The following is a 25,108-nucleotide window of genomic DNA, read 5'->3' as shown; positions in this document are numbered from 1 at the left end:
AATGGGGGAGAGTGATTTATTGGTCTGTGTTTGTTCAGGCTGTAATCAGCACAGTCCCAAGGCATGGCTGTCCCACAGGAAGTCATCTGCCTCAAGTGCTGTGACTTCCTGTCTCGGTGGAAAACCTTGAGGGGAATTGGGGAAGTGTGATTCAATTGCTGTGGCCCCTGACCTGATTTCATGAGCGGCCGCAACCATCTCACCGTTGCCTCTCTGCATCGCTCTCCATTGAATGTCGTTCCCCTTGAGTTTAAAAATGAATGAAAACATGCATTATTAAAAGCCACCTATCCACCGTACGGACGCAGATGGGCACACACTCCACTGGCACTAATAGAAAAACAGTGGGAGAACAGCTTCATTTTTCAAAGAGAGTAATAGCAGCACTCCACAATGAGGTCTTTAATTCCTTCCCCACTCTGGCAAATGAATACAGCGGTCCTGACTCCCCAACGGTCCAACCGTCTTCTGCCTTCTTACTTCATCTGTGAGACAGGGGGGTCGTGTAAAGGAAAAGGGGCTCTTCAATAATGTAGCAGCAGAACCTCCTCAATCTAAAAATGGTCTAAATTTGGGGAGTTGGCTCACGTGGCCTCTGTTATGCTGTTGCTGCTACTCAGATGAGCCTCCAGTGTGACAATGACTCGCTCCCCCCAAATATGCCGCCTCCCAGAGCATCATTCATTCCCCAGTTGCCACCACACCATATATCAAACAGCACCCTCTGGTGTCTGAAAGGGAACCTGCAGTTGGGGAATATGGGCTGATGATCAAAAATAGTGTGCAGTGACATTTACTATTAAGGCAATTTAAAGCTCTGTGTCTGTATTGTTGTTGCCTTGTGTCTCTGAGATCTAACCTTTGTCTGTGCAGGTTGAGCTTAATCATTGATTAACACTGTGGTATTTTTACAGGGTGGCTATGCAGCATACAGATTTGCCCAGCCCACCACCACCGCTGCTTACAGTGACAGGTGAGCATCCCTTTCATCCGGTTTTCAAGTGGGCTGCATTGAGTGACTGAAATGAATCTTTATGTACCGTTATGTTGTACCAATACTACTGAATGTTTGTGCTGCGTGCTTCAACAGTCCCAGATCTTGAAATGTGTTTTTTTTAGATTTAGATCCACGTGTCTTTAATTTCTGGGTCCGTTTCTCTTATTTCCATCAAACATAAATAATGTAACGTCACGTCAAGAGCTCATATACTATGTTCGACAAGCTATCTTTTGTTGGTCTGTTAATGCGAACTTCTTGAATTTAAAGCAACAAGTTGATCCTGCAGGCTGTCAAATAGAGGAAATTACTGACTAAAGTAGAAATAGATGAGGAAGATTGAAGGAAAACGAGTACACTGCAAAACACTCCATCACAAAATAAGTCTTGGAATGCAACATCACAAAATGATATCTAACAATGTAGAAGTAGCAAAAGGGTGGATTTTTGTTTGAAGTAAGTGCAGTGTTTTCCTTACAAAAAGCAACACATCTACGGTCCAGTCATAGATGAAGAATGTATGTGATGGATGGGGGCTGCTTCACCAGCACTTTCTACATTTTCAATATTCTATGTAGGTTATTTGGGGTTTCTTGGGTTTTTTTTCTTCCTCTCCAGTTATCTTATCTATTAGGCAAACCGCTGTATTCTTTTTAGCTTGGAGCTAAAGAACAAAAAGAAAAAGAAAAAAAAAGACTAACCTTGTTGGACTCGATGAGAAAAGCAGTGATATATGTCATGACTCTCTGCTTGTGATGGGAGAGTGGGTATATCACTGCGGTATTTATGAATGGCCTCAGGTCTGTGGAGGGGAGGTAGGGAGGCAGAGAGAGGGAGAGATGGACCGGCAGGAACTCTATCACTTCTGAGTGATGTCACTCTGGTTCAGGTGTGCTCCGTTTGAGGAGGCGTCGCTGATTCATTTCGGCCCCTGAAAGCCGTTGTCAGCCGGGATGTGGGCTGGTTTGGGAATCTAATCTGGGAAGGATTGAGCATGTCACTTGTGATAACGTACACCCTGCCTGAGAGCCTGAAGATCATATCGATAATGTAAGATTTATCAGGCCTCGCCGCGGCTCGAATTATGAGCAGCCGTGCTCGGCGAGAGCAGAAATTGGACAGCAGCTTTTTTTCCTCTCGGAGTGATTTAATTCCTGTTTCTCTTGCCTATACTTTTCCCTGAGATTTAATGTAATTCGCCCCCAAGTTGTTTGTTTTGCTTTGTCCGTTTGTTTCCTTTTGAATAAGCGGTCATGCCCATTGGATCAATAGGGGTTTGTCGGTATTGTCTCAGCAATACCTTATCAGACTTAACAGTGGAGCAGTCAGCCAATCATAAAAAGAGGTCACCAGGATTGTGGAAGGCGTGTGAAAGCCCTGCAAAATATGAAACATTTATTATCTGAAAAGCCTACAGTGCTCACAGGCTGCATTACCAAAGCCCTTTAAGTAACCAAACAGAGTTCATACCAGTGAGTGTGATGTATCAAAGTGGCCTTGTGAGGAGCCAGTTACATTGTAGAAACCCTGCTGGCTTCCAATCAGCTCTGTTGAGGCTCTGTGACATTGCACAGGGTGGTTTGACCTGCTGGTCGTCAGCAGTGCCACTCTGGTGAGAGTCATTTTGTAGATATATTAGCCTTAGAGGGCCTGTGGGGTTCGGTGCTCACTGAAGATAAGAGGACCACGGAGACTTCCCCTGACCATCTCATGGCACTGGCCTCCTCCCCAAGGAGCCGAGACAGCCTTTCTGATTTCATGTCCTGCTCACTGACCTTGGGTGCTGCTGGACTTAAATGGGCAGAGCCATATTTAGATCTATATAACTCAATGTAGCTCATGCAAAAGGCATGAATGCTGTATGTCTTGTTGTCTCCTTTAGGAGAATTTCTTCCTCTCTCCACTTTTTTTTTTTATTCCTGGTTGATTTGGTGCCCTCAGTCCTTGGCTGGGTGTGCCTTATCTGCTCCGTGCAGACCCTCATTTGCAAGCGAGCATTGGAATTGGAAAAAAAAAAAAAAAAAAAAAGGAAAGTAAATAGAGGAATATGTGAAGTCGAATAAATAAATAAATAAGGCAGACACATCTTGTCCTGTCTCAGAAGGAAATTGGAAGGATTAGTTCCAAACCAGCAACAATGAAAAGACAGGGGCGTGAGCCCAGTGTGCAGCCTGGGTAAACAAGAACAGGGTGAGAGACCAAGCCCTCCAGCACCAACTGTGTTTCCCTCTCTTTTTGCTCATTACCTATTCCATCCACCTAATCAGATGACAATGAAAAGACAAGTATAAATCACCAACCTTTGAACTCCCCCTTTTTGAACCACCTTGTATAATGTAGGAAGCCCAGGAGGCTGAGGAGGAAAATAATTGATTGTGTTAGAGACTTGAAAGAGTTGACTTGAGGGGTTGAGCATTAAACAAGCATGCATAAATGTTCTGCTCTCCTCGTCAATGATAGATCAATGACTTCGTTCTCTGTGCCTCCTGTTGTGCAGCTATGGCAGAGTCTATGCAACAGCAGACCCCTACCACCACACGATTGGCCCTGCCGCCACATACAGTGTGGGAACTATGGTAAGTCTATGAGACCGCCGCCCGTTTCTGTCTGCACCCTATTTGAAACATCATGAGCTAGCGCACACACACACACACAACTCACACTCCAAAATAAAGACCAGAGGCTGCAGCGGTCACTGGTTTTTATTTATGTATTTATTCATCAATTGATTTAGTTTTTGTCATGCTATCTGGCACACCCTAGTGGAGCTGAGCGGTACTGTAAAACCCAGGCATGTGGAAATTGGCTCAGACATGTAGTGCAACAAACTTATGTTATGCCACACAAGCTCACCTCACGCAATATTAATATGACACGAGTTCCTCCTGAAATGAGAATGAGTGATTACTGCAGTGTGGTTTTTAACACAAACTTTGCATCTTACATAACAACTACATTTCCAAGCTTTCTGTTCATTCTATATCACTCAACTCGCTACAGAGTGAGTTGGATCATTTTTATTTTTTCCATTCAGCCAAACCAAACTTGAAGGGATGAAGTTGAATTGTTAATGTCTGTTTTTAGCTAGCTTTTGCAGCTACTGTAACATCAAAGATGAAAAGTGATGATAAATAAAAGAGCATCTTTTTTGAGACAGAGACAGTTTCTCTTTGGTTTTGTTTTATGATGATGAGGGGATGGGACCGGGCTCACAGACCAAACCTAGAGATTAAGGACCATCAAACGCATGCAGCAGTGTGCCGTGGGACATAAAAGAGAGAGCAAGACGGGGGGGAGTTGTCTCGCCCTCCCCTCCGGCCCACAAGCTCGATCGGAGGGGTGCTCTCTGCTTGAGAAATGACTCAAATTTACCATTCCGGCATGCATGCGATTTTTCAACAACATAAAAAAAGCATACAGTTCCCCGGTGCAGCTGCTAGCTAAAAGCTTTCATTAATTAAGACATTTCTTTTTCCTCTTCATTTACTTAATTAAAAATGTGCTTGAATGTTTTTTATTCTTTATTCTTTTTCCTCCAAATTTCCTTCCATTTCTCTGACACTTTGTTCATCCTCTCGATGAAAGCAGAAGACAGGATTTGGCCCCTAAAAATATCAGAGCTAATGTTGTGTGTGTTGGGAGCTCAGGGAGCTAACACAGACTCGAGAGGGTGTGTGTGTGTGTGTGTGTGTGTGTGTGTGTTCATGTGGTGTTGAACAAATGGCGAAGCTACTGGGAGATGGGCTGTGGTGAGGCCAACATCGAATAAACTCGTGAGCTAAAGAGAAAAGACCAGTTTGGTTCCTAATTCTTTAATCATATTTGATTGATGGTTCTCCAGCTGAGAGGAGTCATTTTTGCATTTAAAAGCTATACAATAATTAGTTCCTCTGAGGTTGGAAATTCTCTTTTCTCATTTCCAGCATACAGAAGCATCTCATATGGATGAAAGTTTTGTACAAGCAAGAGGGCTCCCGAAATTAGGCAAAATTAGCCTTTGAAGAGACACTCAGTAGCCTTTGGAGTTTTTCTGAATTCCTAATTGCAGCACAGCCACCGAAAGATGAGAGGAGGGACCTTGTGTGTGTGTGTGTGTGTGTGTGCGTGCGTGCGTGCGTGCGCGTGCATGTGCAGGTGTGCATGCATAGGCCCACATGCATGCTTTATGTGTGTGTCTGCCCTAGATATCTTGAGCATGGTGCTAAATCTAAGGGCTAATTTCCTGTGGTGGTTTGCCAGAAAGGTGCAGACACCTCCGCTAGACTTGAAAAGGAGCTGTGATTAAACCTCTCTGAACTTATTCTGCTTTGGTTAAATTTCTGATCTTGTTACAGCCTGAAAAACACTGGTTTTCCTCAAGTAAAAAGCACAAAGCACAATATATTTTAATTTATTTCTTAATGTAATTAATTAAAGAAAATATGTAACCCAGGCCCAGTGTTTCTAGGATATTTTTTTCCAAGAAAGTGCTCTTTTTTGCAATGCTACTATATTAAAAAAAACAATTTATTTTCTATCAGCTACACCACCTTAACTAATCCACCTTAACTCCTGATGACCCTGTTCCTAACACACACTCCAAAGATTGGCTTAAATATATCAAACTATCAATCCGCCTCATGATCGTTATCATGTGGAAACCGATATAAATAACTTGCATGGAAAAAGGAAGGAAATTTGTGGAGAAAGAGAAGAAAGAGAAACCAGTTAAAGCTGTCACCTGAATACTGATTGGTACTTTTTCATCTTTGATGTTGCAGGCTAGCCTATACAGAGGAGGGTACAGTCGCTTCACTCCCTACTAAAAGAAAGAAAAAAAGCGAGAAAAGACAGAGACATTACCCCAACAAACAAACAAAAAACAATCTAAAAAAAAAAACAAACTCAAAACAAGCGAACACCTGGTCCTTGGTGGAGAGCTAAATCAAACTAAAAGCTTCCAGGTCCCAATGCTGAGCCCCTCCCCTGACACCCTCTCAAGCCGATATTTCTACAACAACCTATTTGATGTCATCATTGGTCTGCTCTTGTTTTGTATTCATTTTGTGCTTTTGGTTTTCTTTTGGAAAGTTTTATGCACATGTGCATTATCTTGATTGCTGAATATGGGTGCTGTGTCACCATAACCAATGTGAGCCTACTGCAGCACGCATGATGCATGCTCAGAGGTGTGTGTATGCAGCCGCTGTCATCTGACTAAGAATATACTGGGGCATTTTTATGATATATATACACATGACAAACAGGAAACATACCACGTGTGATCACGTCGACACTGATCACTAATCCATACCAGTTAATTATTTTCTAACTTCTATCTTCCATTTAACATGCAGAAATAAAGAGATCAGTCCACACGCTGACTAACATGCCTTGGTAATTCTTAGATCAAAGATAGCACTGCTCTGATTGCTTTTGTTTTTCTGTAAAAGTTGGAGTGTCCTACTTTTGTGCACTTGCATTAGAGCCTTACAAGCTGTACTATGTGGTATGACAGCATGCAGAGTAAAGGGTCACGAAGGTCAGGTGTTCTGTCTTGGACTCACAATGCTCATACTCCAGCCCAGTCTCCTGCAAATTACTCTACGTTTGTATGCAATTATTCTGCGTTAGGGGGAAATGGAACGCTGTCTGGGTTACGTTCAGGGACAAAATCGTTTGGCATTTCATGTAAGTACAGCCAAAGGTATATATATATATATATATATATATATATATGTGTGTGTGTGGATGAGCGTTTGCCTTTCCCACCATCAACCGGGCTTCACATCCTGTCTCATGCGTTGGCAGTGATATTTTTAATACTTCACAGGACCAAATGAACCATGTGCTCTTAGTTGGAGAGCACTCGTCTTTCATTAGATCCTGTTTGGTAAACGGTCACGTCTTTTAAACTCCACTCCCCCAGTTTGTAACACAGGCTTTCTGAAAATTTGTAGACAGATTTTCAGACATTATAAGGCTCCTCCAGAACCACAGAAGACATTATACAAGTGTTTTAATAGGCTGAACAGTTCGACTAATAAAGAGTACTCAGCTTCATGTCTGAAATTGGCGGAGCGTCCTTTAAGTTTAAACGTATTCTAGAAGTCATCTATTTTTCAAAAGTTGGCACTGAATGTTTTGCAGTTTGTAAGATTATAGTTAGTTCTGTCTGATATGTTGACCTTACTTCAAAAGTTTAGTTTTTGTGTTAGTAATTGTCGACTCAATGCTATGGTACATTTTGTAGATATATTGTGATATTGTTGTATTGGAATGCATTATATTGGAAGGCTTTTGAAATATTTTGCTCACAGAAAATACACATAAATATGGAGGAGCAGAATTGGTAGACGCACCTAACAATATAATGCAGTCCTATGAAACATCACGACAAATTACAATCTCAGTAGAGACTGTAGCTTGTAAATAGGATTTATTACAAGACTGTTGTACTGGATTAGTGGCATTAGTCAATTGACTATTTTTAAAATCGACTAATCATTTGAGTCAAACATTAAGGAAAAGGCCCAAAAGTTACTGGTGCCAGATTTTCCCTGTTTTATATTATTGGAAATCAAATCTCTTTGGTTTTGGATTGTTGGTTGAACAAAAAGCAATTTGAAGGCATCTGGGAACTCCCGATGGCCATTATGAACAAAACTAAATGGGTAATTGGTTTATCGAAAAATTGCATTACAGTGTGCAGGGGTTGCATATGAACATAATTTGCAGAAGACACGGTTGCATATCCTCACTAATACACCATGGCAGATAAACTGTACTCAAGGTGCACCAAACATTTTCCACATCGACTCACACACACACACACACACAGTTTAGACACAGCACTGAGGTGGGTGCACCTGACAGAGGGCTGTTCTGCTACAAGTCACCGGTCTCTTTTTTAAGCATTGCACAAAATGTTTTACCTCAGGATAAGCTAACTGAAACTCACAAACTAGAATACAGTGCTATTCACTTCTCAGCAGGCAGGATAGTTTCATTTCTAACACAACCAGCAGGTTTGTCCTCTTTGCAACACGGCTTTCTAGAAGAGCTGATTTTTGTTTAAGCAGAGACCCTAAGAGAGGATGATAAAATAACACTCTACTGTTGTTCTTTAATAAAGCTACTGTAAAATATTTATGTAGACATATACTTTATAAAACATTTTCAACTGTATACACTCACAAGTACAGCAAGATATTATATAAAAGCACCCAGGAGACACAATGTAAATGTGTGTAGAGTGCAGCAGTCCTCGCCTCTTAGTGATTGCATTGGCTTCTATTACAACTTTGTGCTACGTGAGGTGGATTGAAAAGAAAATCTCTGTGTAGCTAATGCTAGCTGTCAAGATTTCAGTGCAGCTATGGAAATACAACTCAAAAGGTATTGCCAATAATATTTAATTTATATGTACTCACAAAAGTGTTTGTGGTTTAAAAAGAAAAAAAATCTGTTTGTTGCACTTTATTTGTTTTTCAATACTTTCCGAGATGTAACATATTTATAAAAGTATCATATACAGCTAGTTATGTTTAGTAAAGATGTTAAAATCATATAGAGTAATGTTGTATATCAAAAAAGAAAATGAACCCATTATCTCATGAGTCAAAGAAAATCTTTATGTAGGTAAACAAACGTTGTTCTTCCTTTTATATGCTAGTACGTGCACACCATTTGGGGTTTTTATATGAGTCAAAACAAACTTTGAATATTATTTTTACCATTTTCAAACAGGAGAAGTGGTTTGTGCATTTGGAGGAGTTTCTCGTATAAACTCTGCAGCAGAGTACGTGTGTGGGTGTTCAGTTAGTGACCACTATTAGTAAGTTAGACTGGAATGAAATAGATTTTTTGTTTTCTGATCTGAATGTCTGTGCCTATGTGCTATATATATATATATATATGCATTAGAGTGTGTGTGTGTGTGTGTGTGTGTGTGAGAGGGAGGAGACAGTAAGAGGAAGTGTATGCAGTTTGCTAACAGTTTTACATGACTTCACTCAAAGTCCCTGTAATAACATCACAATAGCTTCACAGTGGCAAGAAAAGTGTTAACTTTAACTTTAATCATCTCAAGTCATGAAGGACTACATTGGCTTTTTGGGAGTTTGAACCATTTGGTTAACTAGTATCTGAGCCGAGCAGGTGCACATGCTTTTGTACACAATGGATGAGTTAACTGTATGTGATGGGTTAGGCTTATTCTTAAAGTGAGAAACTGTCAGACTATCAGGCTTGTTGTCAGAAGGTTTGACAAAAAACATTGTCAAGTGTTGTCAGATTGGTCTTTCCTCGAGTCTTGAGCATAAGTAGCTAAATTTGTAGCACATATATTTTAGAATGAACGTAAATTATTAAAATTGAGATTTTGGTCTCAAAAAAGTTTTTTCCCTCGTAAATCGATTCCAACCTTAAACTGCTAATAGTTTGGCCAGTGGTCTTTATTCGTTTTCATCAGTATCTGTCACCTTCTCATTTACCCCCTAGTTAATGCTGCTGATGTTTTATTGTGCTTCCTGATGTTAAAAGACCTGTTGGTCAACTGCTCAACGTGAATGGAGACATATGTTTGTGAGTGCACATAGTAGCTATCCCAACAAATATCTCACTATGAGGTTCCATTACAGACTCATGCCTTTTACGTTTTCTGACATCAGTATGACCCTTTTTCTACTGTAATGTTATTACAGGGACAGGTTTGAGTATTGTCATCTGGAATTGCTCTTATCAGTCTGCACGGGTTTGTCTACAGTTTACAGAAAAAGTTCAAATTAGCATTGTTTAACTGTTTCAGTGTCAGCTTATCAAGGCTTAAATGTTAAAGACATAACATGTAAATAACTCGGGTAGTCAGTATTGTGGAGGTCTGAGCCGTTTAATTATGCTTACAGTAAGTCAAAAGTAATTTAAATGTGAATTTATAAAAACAAGCACTTTTAGTTTTAGTTTAATTTTGTTGTATTCCATAACCAGCTTAATATGCAACCAGACCTCTATTTGATCCAAACATGTGTTCGTACTTATAAAAAGTAGTACTGAGATACGTTTACATATCCGCAGAAAATGCTCTTTATCCATCATTTATATTTAATACAAGTATTCACTAAGCCCTGATAAGCTGGCAGGTGCATTTATTAATCCACCTAAAAGATTTGTACAAAAGAGAACCAAGCAAAAAAGTTACAGTACTTGTAAATACATTTAAATGTATATAGACACACTATATCGCAATTCTCTGAGTAACTGTTTTATATGTATTCCTATATGAAGTGGGGTTATCGGTGTATTTTCAATTCAGCTGAACTTGTTCTTGAATTGTATGTCATTTCTATAATGAGAATATATTGTCTGAAAGGTGTAAAGTAATGTTCTTTTGGATTCATTTCATAGGTAAAAGTATACTATTATGACTTTCTTTATTCATGAATTATTTTTGCTGTCAATATGTGACATAAGTATCTCTGGTTGTTTTGAGTGTCAGAATAAAGCAGTTATAAGATCATTATGTCTGCCTTCACCCATGGATGTTGTTGTTGTCAATTTAAGGGTTTTCCATCATAATCTGATAATGGATTTTTTTTTTTTTTTTTGTATGTGTGCACCTTTTATTTGTTTTTAAAAAAAAAACATTTAATTTTCAATTACCCGTAGTGGTGTCTGGCCATCCAGATAGTTGCAAATAGGGACTATTTCTGTGGTGGTCAAGAGAGCGCAACGCAATTCAACTTAAAAAAAACATCTTATTCTCATACGTCACATTTAGAAAAAGCACCGCAAATTAAGAAATATTCACCAATTTGACGACACATGCGCAAAGAAATGAGCTGCAAATACAGAAAGACCGCAAGTCATACGGAAGAAAACAGACGAAGATACTACTCAAACAGAAACTGGCTAAAATGAACATTAATGATGAAGTGAAAACAAAATGGCAATTGTCTTATTATTAGGCTATGGTTGCAGTGTGTAGAACACTCAGCCATCACATTCTGACATTTGCGTTACTATGTCAGTTTCAAAATTGAATCACCACAAAGTAAAGTCAATTCGCGTTCATTGTATTGCTGTGACAGCAGAAATCTGAGAAACCTATGTCAAAACCTGGGCAAATAAAACTAAAACTATCTGCATGGCTTGTTATTAATAGGTCTAAGCAGACAAATGCATCTGTAATATGGGTGAACCAACCCTTTAATGGGCTCAAGTTTTAATTGCTAAAGATAGACTCGTACCTGATCCAACCCTCCCCTGAATCCTTCACGTCCGTGGGTGATTAATATATTTGTCTCCGCAGCCCCTTTCAGTTCTAGGCTGCCTGTCAGTGAGCACTATATGTAGCTCCAGCACTATTGTGCTCCCTCCCTGCTGAGCTATAAGACTGCATGTGGATATTTTTGTATAGTGGGTCCCTAGCGAGCGCTCAGTAAATCTGAGGTATAGGATGGATAGGGGAGGTGGTGAGGCTCAGGCCAGTTCCTCCATGTGCAGAGATACAAGGGGAGGCAGGGAGGACACTGATTGAACACGCCACTTGTTTGACTGTTTGTCTCTCTGGATTGGAAGTTGGGGTTGGGGGAGGGGGTGGGTAACGCACTACAAAGGCGTTTCCAAATTAAAGCCTCGTCTTCTTTCATTTCTTTATTTATTTCTTTTGTCAGAAGCTCCATGGAGCTGCTGAAGATCACTCCGAATTAGCGAGCATCTGTCATGACGAGGGTCCTGGGATGCTCGCCTTGCCTTGCCTGCCCCCGACACCCACACACCCCACCCTCCCTTCTCTGCTTCCATCCAGCCCCATTACACTGAGACTTTTCACTTTTCCTTTTGCACTGCCAAACTGCCGATCTCCACTTGTATGATTACAGCGCACTCTTTATTCTGGGGAGAGCAGTAGCACTAGTTTTGGCAGGCGTAAGGCCGCTGCTCCCGCTTCTTTTATGCCACATTACAAGAACGGGATGAAAAGTGAATGAAGCTATTGTCTCTCTGCTCTCAAACTTTTTGCAGTTGAGTTTTAAGTGTAGTTTCCTTTCGGCTGTTTTGACTCTGCCGGTGTGTCTTAACCTTGCATTGTGAACTTTTCCTCCTTTTTAATAGTGTACATTACATAGATGGAAAAAAATGTTATGGCGGAGGGACTTTTTAAAGAAAGTGTGTTGTTTATTCCATGCATTATCCCATATGTTTACTCGGATTTTTTTTTTTCCTCAAAGAACTATTTTCTAGCCTATACTCTCTGTGACAAGATCCCCACTCCAAAAAGCTTGTTCAGAAGGAATAAACTTGCACTGAGCTGCTCCACATTGACTTTTCATAGCACCTCTCATTATGTATGCCTATCAGAACCATAACCTTCTGCATATTTACCAGTCTCCCCACTTTTCTCCCCTGTTTCCAGTAAATACAAAAGGAAGAGCTGTACTCAGTATTGATGGACATCACAGATGAAAACAACGAAGAGAGGAGAACTAGCTTTAAGAAAATAACATAAGAAGAAGAAGACGAGAAGGAGTCCCTCTACTGAGGCTGGCGAGGGAAGACGGGAGGCGTACAAAGTGGCGCCGCGGCAGCGGTGTCAAACCAGCCACAAACTTGACAGACGGAGTGAGCCAGTTTCCACCAGGGACCACCTTTTTGCCGGGTAGAAAAAGACAGAGAGAGAATGAAAAGTGTCCCGTTATTATAAAACATTTTATTTTTCTATACTTTTGTGATTTACAATGGTAAAAAGTGTGTATAAAGCAGTATATATGTACAAATCTGTTTTTATGTTTTTTGGTAAGGGAGATGAACAGTTGGCCCTTGATGCTGATTCTGTGGTATGCAGGAAGGAGGAGGGAGGAGCCCCCCCTCTCTCTCTATGGCAAACTGCTCTGTCGCCGAGGTTGTGTAAACAAAAACAAAAACATAAACAGAAAGGTGGTAGGGAGAGCTCGGCATCCAGGCAGAAGCACTTTCTACGCTGTACTTCCTGTGGGTGGAGTCAAAGGTCAGCCCTCTGGTCTCACTGCTCCGCCTTCTTCCTTCCAACCTCCCGGACCTCCTTCCTTACTTCCTTCCTTCCTTCCTTCTTTTTTGGGCCGGTGATGTCGCTCCTTCCTCCTTGTTGCGGTGTCACTGACCGGCAGCGCCTACTGTTAGCAGCGTCCTCCGTGGATACTGTCGTGATGTCACTTTCTCCTGGCAGCACCATTGGGCATCCCCGCCCTCCCCAATGGGCAGCGTCACTGGTTTACATCGTTGGGGAGTGGGGGGGGTGAGCCACGGCGGGATGGTGAGACGGTATAAAGCAGAGCCTCCCCGGTCTGCCCCTCTCCACGCCCCAGCAGAGGTCACTGACTGAGGACTAGTTAAAGAAAATGGCGCAGAAGTCGCCGACTTTACTCACCTGCCAGACTCCGAGCCCAAGCCTTTGTGTCACTCTGCACCGACAGACAAACTGTCAGACCAACGCGATAATAAGGTGCGTACAACTACCAAGGATGCACGTTTCCACCTGACGAGAATAACTCATCAACGTCCATGTAACAAATTGAATTATACTCGAATAATCCCATTGTACTACATCAGCAGGTGCATAACCAAAACACAAGCCTGAGGCATATAGACTATGTCGCTAGATAAAACATTATAGAAATACAGTAGTGCCCATCCAACGGTAACAAGGAACGAGGGCTAAAATATGTCAATTTTTTTGTCAATGTATTCTGAGAATATTTGTGTGTTTTTTAGTTTTTTTTTTTGGCACTGAAAACTTTTAAAGAGGAAAAAAAAGTTTTAATTTGGTGGAAGAGAAACTTTAATTCTTTATATCAGGAGAGTCACTGTAAACGTGTTTAAACAAGAATGTTGGTTCAGTTCTTGAATGTACATTAATGTCTAGGGTGTCCAATAAGTATGTATTCTTTTTCTGTATATAAATATATATACATATCTATTATACGGGCTGTGGTGATGTCAGGGAGTAGAGAAGGTGGGCAGGAAAGCCTCTGGCCCCCCGAACATAGATATCAGACCCCCCTCTAACTAAATATGTCCCTGATATTTACTGTAACATGTGATCATGTGTTAAACGATTGAAAGTGTGATGGTGATAGTGTGAACTGATCTCCCCCGAAACCTCCCTTTACCACACAAACACACACACACCCTGTGCAAATACCCTTACAATTACAACACATGCAGAATTACACACAATACTACATTTTTGCCCCATCAAATGCAAAACATCACATCCTACTTTTACCCGACAGACACTTTGGCCCTTCAATGGAGCTGGGAAGACTTGCTAATTAGTGCAAGGTGTTGTGGGTGTCAGATAAAAAGTTTATGAATATTGATTTTTCTTTTCTTACTTGAACCAAAGTATGATTTGAACACAGTCTCAGTGCTCTTTGATCAGGAGACAGCGAGATTCTGTGATGATGGCAGAACCCGGATGTGTATTGACGTGACCCAGATTTCATTTGCTCATAACTGCTGAGGAAAAGCTCGCTGTTCTGCTAATATAACGAGCCCTGCTGATGAAGCCCAGCTCGCAGCTTCCTGCAGCAGCCTCGGTTTATGAACTGCTGTTCTCATGCTGACCCTGGTGGGCAGGCGGTTTTATTGCATATTGGAAATAACCTGCTGGCCCTGAAAAGAAACTTTTTTATCAGAGGCGAGCAGGTTCGGGTGAAGCACAACTTTGTTTGAGAGTTCAGGGTACACTACTTCGTAGTGGTTTTGTGTGAATTGTTCCAAGAGGGTAACACTCGGTTAAGCTCCTGGCTTCCTGTACAAAACTACAGTGTGCACTGTCAATATGCTGTACAGTAAATCTCACCTCACACTTCTTGATTAACTTCATCTTATTTCAGGTTAAAAAAAAACGTTCTGAATCAGGGCTCCTACCCACGCGACCTCTGTTCATCTGTAGACAGCTTCTCATATATTACAAAGAGTATCTATATCATGGCAACTAACTGTTGTGAAGTCTAATTGGGGTAAAGTCGGTCATTTGTTCTACCATGCAGCGATCATATGCAGGCTTAGCATTTTTATACCTGTAGGTTTGTTTCTGAGAGTCACATGATTTATCTGGCCTACTTACCGCTACAGACTTGTGGTGGGTCAGAAACGACTCTGGAGCAGGTTGGAGTTTTACTTTGACAGGAACTTCCTGGGAGGCAGAGCTGCTCTGGAGGCAAAAATCAGCTTAATGCTCAAGTTAACTGACAGAGATAAAGAACCACAGTTTTTATTTATTTATTTATTATTTATTTTTTGGCTTACTAACATTAAGGTTTGGTCACATGATCTGATTTTGTCCACTGAATGATCTATGCACTTTGCAACAAAAACAAATATGATGTCACATGTGATAGACACATTTTTAGAAGACAACACTGTTATGTACTTTTTCTAGTTAGCTAGTAGTTCATAAAATCTTAGGCAATAAGGCTGCTGTTATTCTATATTTTACTTATTGTCAACAAATCCCATGAAAAGACCAAAACCAACAATGCGTTAGTCTTTCTGACTTCCTGTCTGTGGCTGTGTAAATCTTTAAAAATGTGGTAATTTCCTAAAACAGCGGAACACTGCAGTTTGTAACAAACGTTACTCAAACTGAAGTAAATAGTTAATTTGTTGGTGTAGTGAGTATTTGGGGCAGCAGGATAGTGTGTGTTCATGGTGATGAAGGAACATGTCACCCAGTGCAACAGTGCGGCTCACTGATGTGTTTTTAATAGTTTCTGGACAACAGTGGAGCTCTATGGCTCAGAGGAAGAAGATCCATCAGGCTGTGATACACACGATACTTGTTAGTGGATACTTTCACTGTTGGTTTGAGTCTTTTCATTGGATTTGAGCTGCATCTCTGCTTATTTTGTCCTTTGTCAGAACAGTGTTTTGCTAAATTGCATGATAGGAAACTTAGGATTCAACACTTCATTGTATTTTATGTCAACGGTCAGTATGTAGCATTTCTATAGAACAGTCACGTAGACATGCATGTCAGATATTAGGCTGCTACTGTTTTAGTTTGAGCTAATTGAAAGGTTAAAAATTTCAAACTGGACGTCAACGGTTAACTCAAATTGCAAATTACTGTTAATTCTGATGCACATACAATAGCAACATTTGCAGTACAGTGTATCCAAATAAGTCTCAGTATTAGTAGTAGTAGTAGTAAGGGACAGTGTACAGTGATGCCATTTTAAGTGTTGTACTCAAGTTAGCTTGAAGCTCATTTTCATCTGCAGTCCTTTAGCAGTCACTGAGTGACAATGAATAGTCAAAGAGCCAAAGTCCTACCAGGTTAGCTCCTGTTCTAGTAGCTTTCATTGCATTATTGTATTTTCTCATAAAAGGTAAAACAAAGATAACAATTATTTTGTTAGCATTCAACAATTATAGCTGTGGTTGTATACAAACAAAATAATCAGTTAAAAACACACCTGAGATTTAAGAACATTTCTGTGGGTTCATGATAATGTGCAACCTGTTTCACATCACACATTATCTTTTGATCTATTGTCAATATAAAACATATGTATTAGTGGAATATTAACTTATTAGCTAGTCTGGCTGGTCTTCCAAGTTAGTAGCCGTACTAGCATCAGTGGTCAGGTATGGATTAAAAAAAAAAATAATTCACAAATTTTTCCAGCTAGTTTTAACTCGCACTTTCACAAACCTGTGGTGGTTTGTCTCTGCTCGTTGACCCACTGTTTTAACCCAACCGGTGAGTTTATTTCTGCGTCCAGAGAAGCTCTGCCTTTACAAAAATGTTTGTCTATGGAAAACTCCCGCCTGCACCACAGCAGCTGGATGGAGCGGGGCCGGGGTTAAAGCGACCCTCCCTTCCTTCCTTCAGATGCCCTCAGTGTAATGAACTGGTCCTGATCTTCCTGAGCACAACCGCTTGAGCTGTGACACTAGCAGGACGTCCCCTCTGAGAGTCCCTCGCCTCCCCCCTGACCCCGACATACCCGCCCCATACGACACCCTCCTCCCCCCATCCCAACTGCCCCCTGGCCCCTTTTGTATTCCTGGTGTTCTGTACATAATAACCCTCACCCCCCTTACCCCTCCCCTCCTCCCCCAGCTGTCCTTTCAGGGGAATAAAAAAGAAAAAAAGAAGACATACATCCTCTGACTCCCCGAAATCTTGTATTTTGTTCTAATAATGACAAAATTTATTTATAAGGATTTTTTAAAATCTATCTCTTTCTCCTTTTTGTAAATGTTCCAGTTAAATAAAGTTTAAAAATGTTAAAAAATTAAATGGATATATTGAAAGGTAAAAAAAATGTCTCTAGAAGTCCCTGCCCCCTCCTCTGGCTCTGTACTCTGAACTTTGTGTTTTTGTTTTTTCTCTTTCTGTATGCTTCTCTTTATGTGCTTCAGATGAAGAGTTCTATTTATTACGACATTAACGTTATTATAATTATGACTAATTAATATTATCATCATCCTCATGATCCTCATTATTATCATTAATAAACTTGTCTACTTCAGCCTCCGTGTCTCAGCGCTGTTTTGTGGTGAGTGATGAGTTGCTGCATGTTCGGGGCGGACTGGGACTTGTGGTAAGACTACAAATCCCATGACACAACATCACTGCAACGCCATATGAGATGCGCCAGGTGGAACAGCGAGGGGGTGACGCTCCCTGACCCATTTGTCTTATGCCAAACCCCCTCAGGGTTTACAAGATGGAGAGCACCTGTCTGTCGCAGAGGCTGCCATTTACCTAACCGCAGCAAAGACAAACTCTGAGACTGAAGTCCGTGAGAGGAAAAACAGACGCACGCCTTCAGGGGGAAGGAGGAGAGGCAAAAAAACACAAATGTAAATACTTCAAAAGATCAGTGCCTCTCCATCATTGTTGACTTTGTAGAGGCTCAAAGGATTAAACAAACAATGGGAGATGGGATTTTTTTTTTTTTTTGTCACGGCCAAAAAAAGAAAAATTGACAATCCAGAAAACACTGTTGTTATTTGTGTCACTGCTATGCCACATCAAAATGAGCTCAAAGTGGTCTGTGCAATAGGTGAATGTGCTATGCATCCTTTTTACATTTTGAAGGGTTTTTTAGCCCGAGGCCTCAACTGAAACCCAGTTAAATCAGATTTTTAGTTCTTTCTTTCATCATTTACACATTTCTGCCAAATGAGAATGACCGTAGAATTTTGCATGGGTTTAACATTTTCTTCCATTTGTCTTTATTAAGCTCCTCTGACAGTCCGGGCTTTGACATGTGAGAGCTGTCGTATATCACAGTAAGGAATCACCTGGTTCAAGCTTAGTACATATGAGTGGTACAGCACCTAGTACCGTCACCTTAAAGGAGCTATATGTAAGAATTGGCCACCTGTTGAATTCATACGCTAAACAAACTGGGGGCAGCATATCACCGACATTTGGGGCGTCCACCCCTATCGTCCCTCCCATAGGTCTCTCTTTCAACAAACAGCTAACTTAGCAAACATATTAACACTGTCAGTAACATTATACAATTAGCTACCATTATAAGCTATCACTAAATAGCCAACGTTAGCATTAACAGCTGTTTACTTACCAGTCGAGAAGAAACGTTGCAAATTCAGCATCAAACTTTATCCCTTTACTCGCCAAGAGCTGTCTCCAGCGGTGGAAAGCAACGCCAATGTTTTGCTTCTATTTCTATCACTTCTTTCTGGTTTCTTGCCCTCGAGGCAGTGCTACTTCTTCATCCTCTCATGTCTGAGGGCAGACATGTCGCTACAGTGACTCACTATTGCCTCTTGAGGTACAAAGTGGTATTTACGAGACAGGACGGGCCAGGGCTAGCTGGTTAGCATGCTAACTTCAATAGATATCTCTGCAACACAATACATAGACATTTTTAATGTCAAAACTGTTATTTCTTCACATTCTGTTGATAATTTTAGTTAATTTTTTAAACATTTTGGATGTTTTAAGCTAAAATTCTTACATATAGCTCCTTTAAGACATGGCACAATTATATACTACGTACTAATAATAAACAGTATGTACAGTACTATAAACTAATGGCCCTGTTAATCTTAGTTCCAGATTCTAAGGAGCCACAGGAACTTTAAAGTCCTGTTTGCACATCGCTGTGTTTTCACTGCATCTGACGAACTGTGACGATTAGGAAAATTAGTCCAATGACACAAACAGCTGAATTGTGTGAGACAGTTTTCACACGAGTAAAAAAACAAGTCATATGTTGTTATATGTGTATTTACTTTGGCATGACATTGACATTTAATGGAGGTAATGAACGGATGTGAAGGAGACATGCAGAGATGGAAAGGATACAGAAACCTCCAGATCGTCTCTGTGTTTTTGATGGTGAGTTCTTTCTGTTTTAGTTATTATTATTCAAGTTTATTTGTTTATCCCAAAATCACACAGAATGTCTCACTAGTCTTTACTCAAAAAGACCTTTATATAAGGAAAAAAATGAAATCGATTTTTACAATTGTAAAATTATATCTGAATATGTAAATAACATCCACTTGCTATTCTTTTTTTATTTATTATTTATAAGTTCCCATACAGTAAATGCAATATCATCTAATTCCCACTTGGTGGCACTATCTATCTGTCTTATACATTCCTACTGGAGGCCTCAGTAGTTGCATGATTCATTCAACAGCAGCATTTTTCAGCTTTGACCACCACTTGTCTGTGTTTCATCTTCCCTCACAGCCTCAGCGTCTTCTCTGTCATACCAGCTCCTCTCAGACACCTGATCCACCCCAGGAGTGAAATATTATCTTCCCGTTTTATTCATACATGTAACGGTTGATTAAGGTCAAATGGGGATCTAAAATATGATAAAAGCATCTGTTGGGCTCGAATAGAATCTGTCACCCCAACCACAGCAATTGACCATAATCACACAATTATGAAGCGATGAGACACTTTGGCTTTATGGGGAGGGTGCTTTGCTAAAATGGCCCACGTAAAACCCCATCTGTACAAATGGGCCTTGGATTTGAGCCAAAGCAGGGGCTAAAAGACCTGATATATCAAGTCACAGCACATCTAGCAGAGGCGAGCGGAGAGCGGCTGACAAAACGGCAAGTCTGTTGGTGTCAAAAAAAGAAACACGGCTAAGATATTTGTAGACACTACCAGTTTTGTAGGTACAGGATTTCCTCGTGTAATTTTGGCAGCAAATAAAATTAACAAAGATGATTCATGAGCCTAATGACTACTGAATCCAAAGCAGCTCATAACACAGTTTGTTCTTCAAGTATTTATATGACACTAATTAATCTCAGCTGTCATAAGAGAAGGGCTGAGAAGGGTTTTTGACTGGTACTGTTTGTATCTGTCTTTCAGTGTATGTGAGTGTATATGTATGTATGTCATTGAGTGTGTATAAAGATGGACGACAATACAGCTCCTCAAAAGTGAAGCCAAAACATCTTGATCGCCCCCTGGTGGCTGGCTGCAGTATAGGTCATAAACCCGCCCCCTCCATGTTAGCAGATGGGACATGAGCCAAGCTAAAAAGTATACGCCAAATAAATGGTTTCTGTCATTATAGGTAGTTCTTATCACGCTGATGTATGTTCAAGTGTTCATATTTCTGATGAGTTTGGTTTTAATTAGTTATCTGATGCTATAAAAAGGAAGTTACACGTCATGATTGACAGCTGAGGCCGGCTTGCGACTGAGTCGGCCGGGTGTGTGGGCGGGACCTCGATACCGCGGCTCCAACCCCGATCACTACTCCCCAGTCTCTGGCTCCAAATGACGTCACCAGCGCAAGATGGCAGCTCCCGTATCCGGGATATTTTGGCTTCATTATTGTGCAGTGGGAGGAAGTAGCGTCGTCCATCTTTATATACAGTCTATGATGTATGTGTATCTGTGTACGCTTAAAAGATATGCAGTTAGTTACCTACATAACTGCAAATATATCAGATGGTCGCTATTCCAAGGGTCCGATCTTAAAAAACATTGACTTCAGTTTCTTCAAAAAGGTGTTAAAAAGTCTTAATTTTCATTTATAAATGTCTGAAATATTTTCTCTTGCCTGACCAGCAGTAATGTCACATAATGACGTCATAAAATCTTGCTGGCTGTCGGGAGATGTCACACACCTATAAACTAAAAGTGGGATTGTTGCAGCAGTAGATTGTTCGTGCACAAGGATGTTGAATCTTTTTTTTATGGGGTTTCAGTCAGCACTATTAGACCTGTAGCAAACACTGTCACTACTGCTCGCTGCAGTAGCTAGGAAGCTCATCGTCTCACAATGGGCAAGTGTTGACTTTCAGCAAAAACTTGAACTTACATGACTTAATCATTTTTACTTGGTTAATCCATTTATTCATTTTATGTTGCTTTTGTGGATCCAGATTGCGTTAATTTACTTATATCATTATGAATTACTGTTATGGGAAGTACTGAAAAAATGTGATATAATAATAAATAATTCCAGGACGTATTGTCACGTATGGACGTATTCATTAGTATGAAAATACTTTGGCCAGTATGATCCTAAAATTGCATTCTAATTCTTTAAATCATTAAAAATGTCTCGAGAAGTCTTAAATTTAACTTGGTGAGCCCAACAGACTTTGCCCCATCACACACTACAACACGTATCAACTGAGAATAATGTAAAAACAACTAATAAACCAACTAATGTAGGATTTATCAGTTGCATATTCCACATCCTAGTTTTTCTCACTGCAGTCTTTAACCATTCTGTGTAAGCATTCTGTTTGTGTTGTCTAGATGTTTGGAAGCTGCAGATTCTCAGCCTCTCCGAGTGTCTCAGACAGAGGGGGAGCAGCAGGTTTCTTGTCTGGAGCTTTAGACGGTGCATCCATCAGCTCGGCACTCCACCATCTGCTGCTAACACTGCAGCGCTCGGCCCAGCTAAGTGCCATCTGCAGCCAGCTTCATTTACATCGCTGTGAGAAGTTTTACTCTGGACTCACAGCAAGTGCTGAGCGGCTTTTAAAAAGAAGAACAGGAACTTCACAGCAGTGATCATGTTTGTCAATTTAAAGAAAAAGCAAAGAGGAATATAACAGGCAAAAACTGTGCATTACATGCCCCTTCTGCAACATCAATCATCCAGGATACTCAGGGTGAATGGTTAGATATTTCCCAACGCTTATTACACTGTCTGTCCAGTAGAGGGAGACAAACGTCTAACAATCACAGCGATTTGGACATCACAGAGTACACATCAGACACAGAAATCTTACTCTTGCACATGATCATAATAAGCTCAATATTGTGTGTTATGAATGAGACCACATCACTGAAACAAGTGTACCATCATTTTAGTTCTGGAAGCATCTTGAAGCCAAAGCTGCTCTGGGGGCAGAAATAATCTCACTGGCTGTGTTGGACCAGATGTTGGACTGAAGGACTGTTAATATTAAAGAAAGCGCAGTTTAACCAGCTTGTTTAGCATGTTTAGCTTGTTAGCATTATAGTGCTCAAAGTTCAAAAATTGTGATTTTTTTGACCAGATTTCCTTTCATTTTAAAGATTATTTTTGCCAACTAGAAAAAGCTTCACTAATTTACTTCAGTACGTAAAATGTTTAGAATGTTTTACTGTACTTTGACTCTACTACATTTACCTGATGGCTGAAGTTCTGATTTACTTAAGATGATGAAATATTGTATGCTAAACATATTGCAGCTGTGTGACAATGTGTTTCAGCAGTTTATAGTGCAGCTTTGGGCCTTCCTGTTTATAGAAAACGCTGTAAGATCAGTTTTAAGTTAACATGAATTTTGCATTTCGAACCTTAATTTTGTACATTGCACATCAACAATTGTGAATATATAGTGAATAGTGTTTGTTTCAGCTTTGCATTACTGGTGATGCCTTTGACTTCCATTCAAGGAATAAGTGCTAAGTAAAGAAAAACAGTATTCTTTCACATTACTTTCCCCTTTCAAAAGGTTTACCAGCAGCAGTACTGTTGAGTTAGACTACAACATTCAAGTAATTCTGGGAGGTTATTACAACAATAACACTGTGAAAGGAGTCAATCTTTAAAAGCTATACCATTACTTTTGATATTTTTATAAATTTGACTGCAAATTTATGTGTGTTGGGCCTCACCACTCCACGTGTGGAGAACAAAGACAGCGGCCTAGTTGGGAAGCCTTGACCCGAGGCCTGAATGGGAAACAAAGGCCAGACAGTAGACAGATGCCAAATCTCCACCAGCCGTTACTTCACACATAGGTGTAAGATTGCGTAAGATGCGAGATCTCAGTGGAAGCCAGTGCGAGATCTCGGTTGAATCTAAACGCTGGATTTCTATTGGACGAGACGCGCAATACAGCGCATGAAATCCCGGTGCACAGCTATGTCTACGTCTTCACCTCTATAAAGCATAGCGCCACACACTGATCAATGTCTTTTCCACTGTAACCCTGTTACTACAGGAAGACACTTCATGTGAACTTTCATTTTCCTAGGAAAGTCTTAACTGCTTTGTGTTTGCTGAACACACTTTTGGATCCTGATGGTTATTCCCCATAACGATCCCGTACCTGCAGAAGGAGAGAAAGACCGCCGCCGAGCCTCTCTCTCTCTCCCCCACCATTCGAAGGAACAGTTCCACCGTTAGAACCACCGACAGCGCGGACCCGGCTCCGTCAGTATCCGAGCCTTGAGAGGATTTCACCGGTTATTTTGTGCTTATTTTGGAAAGTGGCGGACCGCCGTGTCAAGTTTTACTGTGTGTTTTTCTTTGTGCTTAGCACGTTCCATTTTGTGTCGGTACCACGCTGTTGGACTGTTTAACTGTTAGTTTTAGCCCCTGTGGAAGCGAATCACTGTGCTTTATCAGACTACGGTCCAGTAACATGGCTGGTGAAGTCTGCTGCCGGGTTCCTGTGTGAGAAAGGAACAGCTATTGTGCTCTGCTGCGGCATTTGAGATTTCTTGTGCCTTACTCTGTGTGCTTTTCTTTCTCTTTCCTCTCCACTAACCCACACAACTTTGATAATATCAATACTTTTATTAATATTCAAAAATATCTTTGATATTTTGCTAATAACCAAACCAGCCCTACCTGAATCCCAACATGTGTGGGAAATGGCGTATGCATGGTTTTTGTGTGTATGCATCGTTTATACACCATTTTATACACAGTTCCATAAAATTCAGCCTGGCATTTTTAGTATCCCTTAGCAGTGTCTCCCCCCAATGGGACATCCCGCACCCCCTGAAAGAAAGAAACTAAATATCAGTGTGAGACTCTTTACCAGACCTGCCAACACTCCCGTTTCCCCCGTGTTTCTCCCGTATCAAGGCCATCTCCCAGCAGCCTCCCGTTTTGTTGCTACTCCAGGGAAACGCCTGTAATTTGCATTATGAATAACGGTCATACACAGATCCATAAGTTTTGTATGTTTGGCTGATGTCACCCAAGCTGCCAGAACGTCTATGAAACACAATCTCACACACACTACATACAATTTCAACCCATCTGTCACCGCAACCCACAACCGTGATATAAAATTACATATACCGTGATGTAAGATTTTGGCCATATCGCCCACCCCTACTATTCACAGTATAAAGCCATGTTCAGGTTACTTCCAAGAAGCTAGAAAAAGTGTCTCTGCGGCTCAGTGATTACATTTGACCAAGAGCATGCATACATGCCCTCCAGTCTTTGCATGTTCCTCAGCCTGCCAAGCCATGCTGCAAAACTACCTTTAAACAACTTGTGTGTTCAGCCTCGTCAGCAGGGCGCTCCCACCCTCAAACATGAAGCACAGAGGCAAGAAGAAATACTGGCCTGTGTGACACTAAATCCACTCTGGACGGCTTAATACGATTGTGGTTTAATACCCATTACAACAGTGTGGAGGTGCTGTCATTAGCAATTCAGCCGGGCTGAAACTCCCCTTCCCTCTTTCAACCTATTAGGGAAAATGATAAGAATCCTGAAAAGCGCTGCGCTATAAATGGAAACAAAAGTGCTGGGCTCGACAAAGCAGGACCTCCAGCCACAATTTGTGGAATTAGGTGAGCACACGGCTGATGACCCGCAGCCTTGTGGGTAATGCAAGGTCAAACGTGGAACTGTGTGATCTGAGAGGCGGGTATTAGAA

At 40.9% G+C, this 25,108-nt stretch overlaps 1 protein-coding gene across 18 annotated transcripts in view; it reads left to right on the top strand.

Moving 5' to 3' along the window:
• Positions 1 to 17,496, top strand: part of LOC122869088 (RNA binding protein fox-1 homolog 3-like) — a 487,998-nt gene extending 470,502 nt beyond the window's left edge. For 17 of the 18 annotated variants that reach the window (XM_044181675.1, XM_044181689.1, XM_044181692.1 and 14 more), the window contains 3 exons: positions 915 to 973; positions 3,495 to 3,573; positions 5,758 to 10,496. In XM_044181675.1, the coding sequence (XP_044037610.1) occupies positions 915 to 973; positions 3,495 to 3,573; positions 5,758 to 5,802 (183 nt within the window). In that variant the 3' untranslated portion in view covers positions 5,803 to 10,496. Of the gene's footprint in view, positions 1 to 914; positions 974 to 3,494; positions 3,574 to 5,757; positions 10,497 to 12,389 lie in introns of those variants that run through there. The other variant, XM_044181686.1, reaches the window with a different exon arrangement.
• Positions 17,497 to 25,108: the final 7,612 nt, after the last annotated feature.

Source organism: Siniperca chuatsi, linkage group LG21 (assembly GCF_020085105.1).
Source record: "Siniperca chuatsi isolate FFG_IHB_CAS linkage group LG21, ASM2008510v1, whole genome shotgun sequence".
Lineage (NCBI taxonomy): Eukaryota > Metazoa > Chordata > Actinopteri > Centrarchiformes > Sinipercidae > Siniperca > Siniperca chuatsi.
The sequence above is the reverse complement of the archived record's forward strand: the minus strand, read 5'-3'. Positions and strand labels throughout refer to the sequence as shown.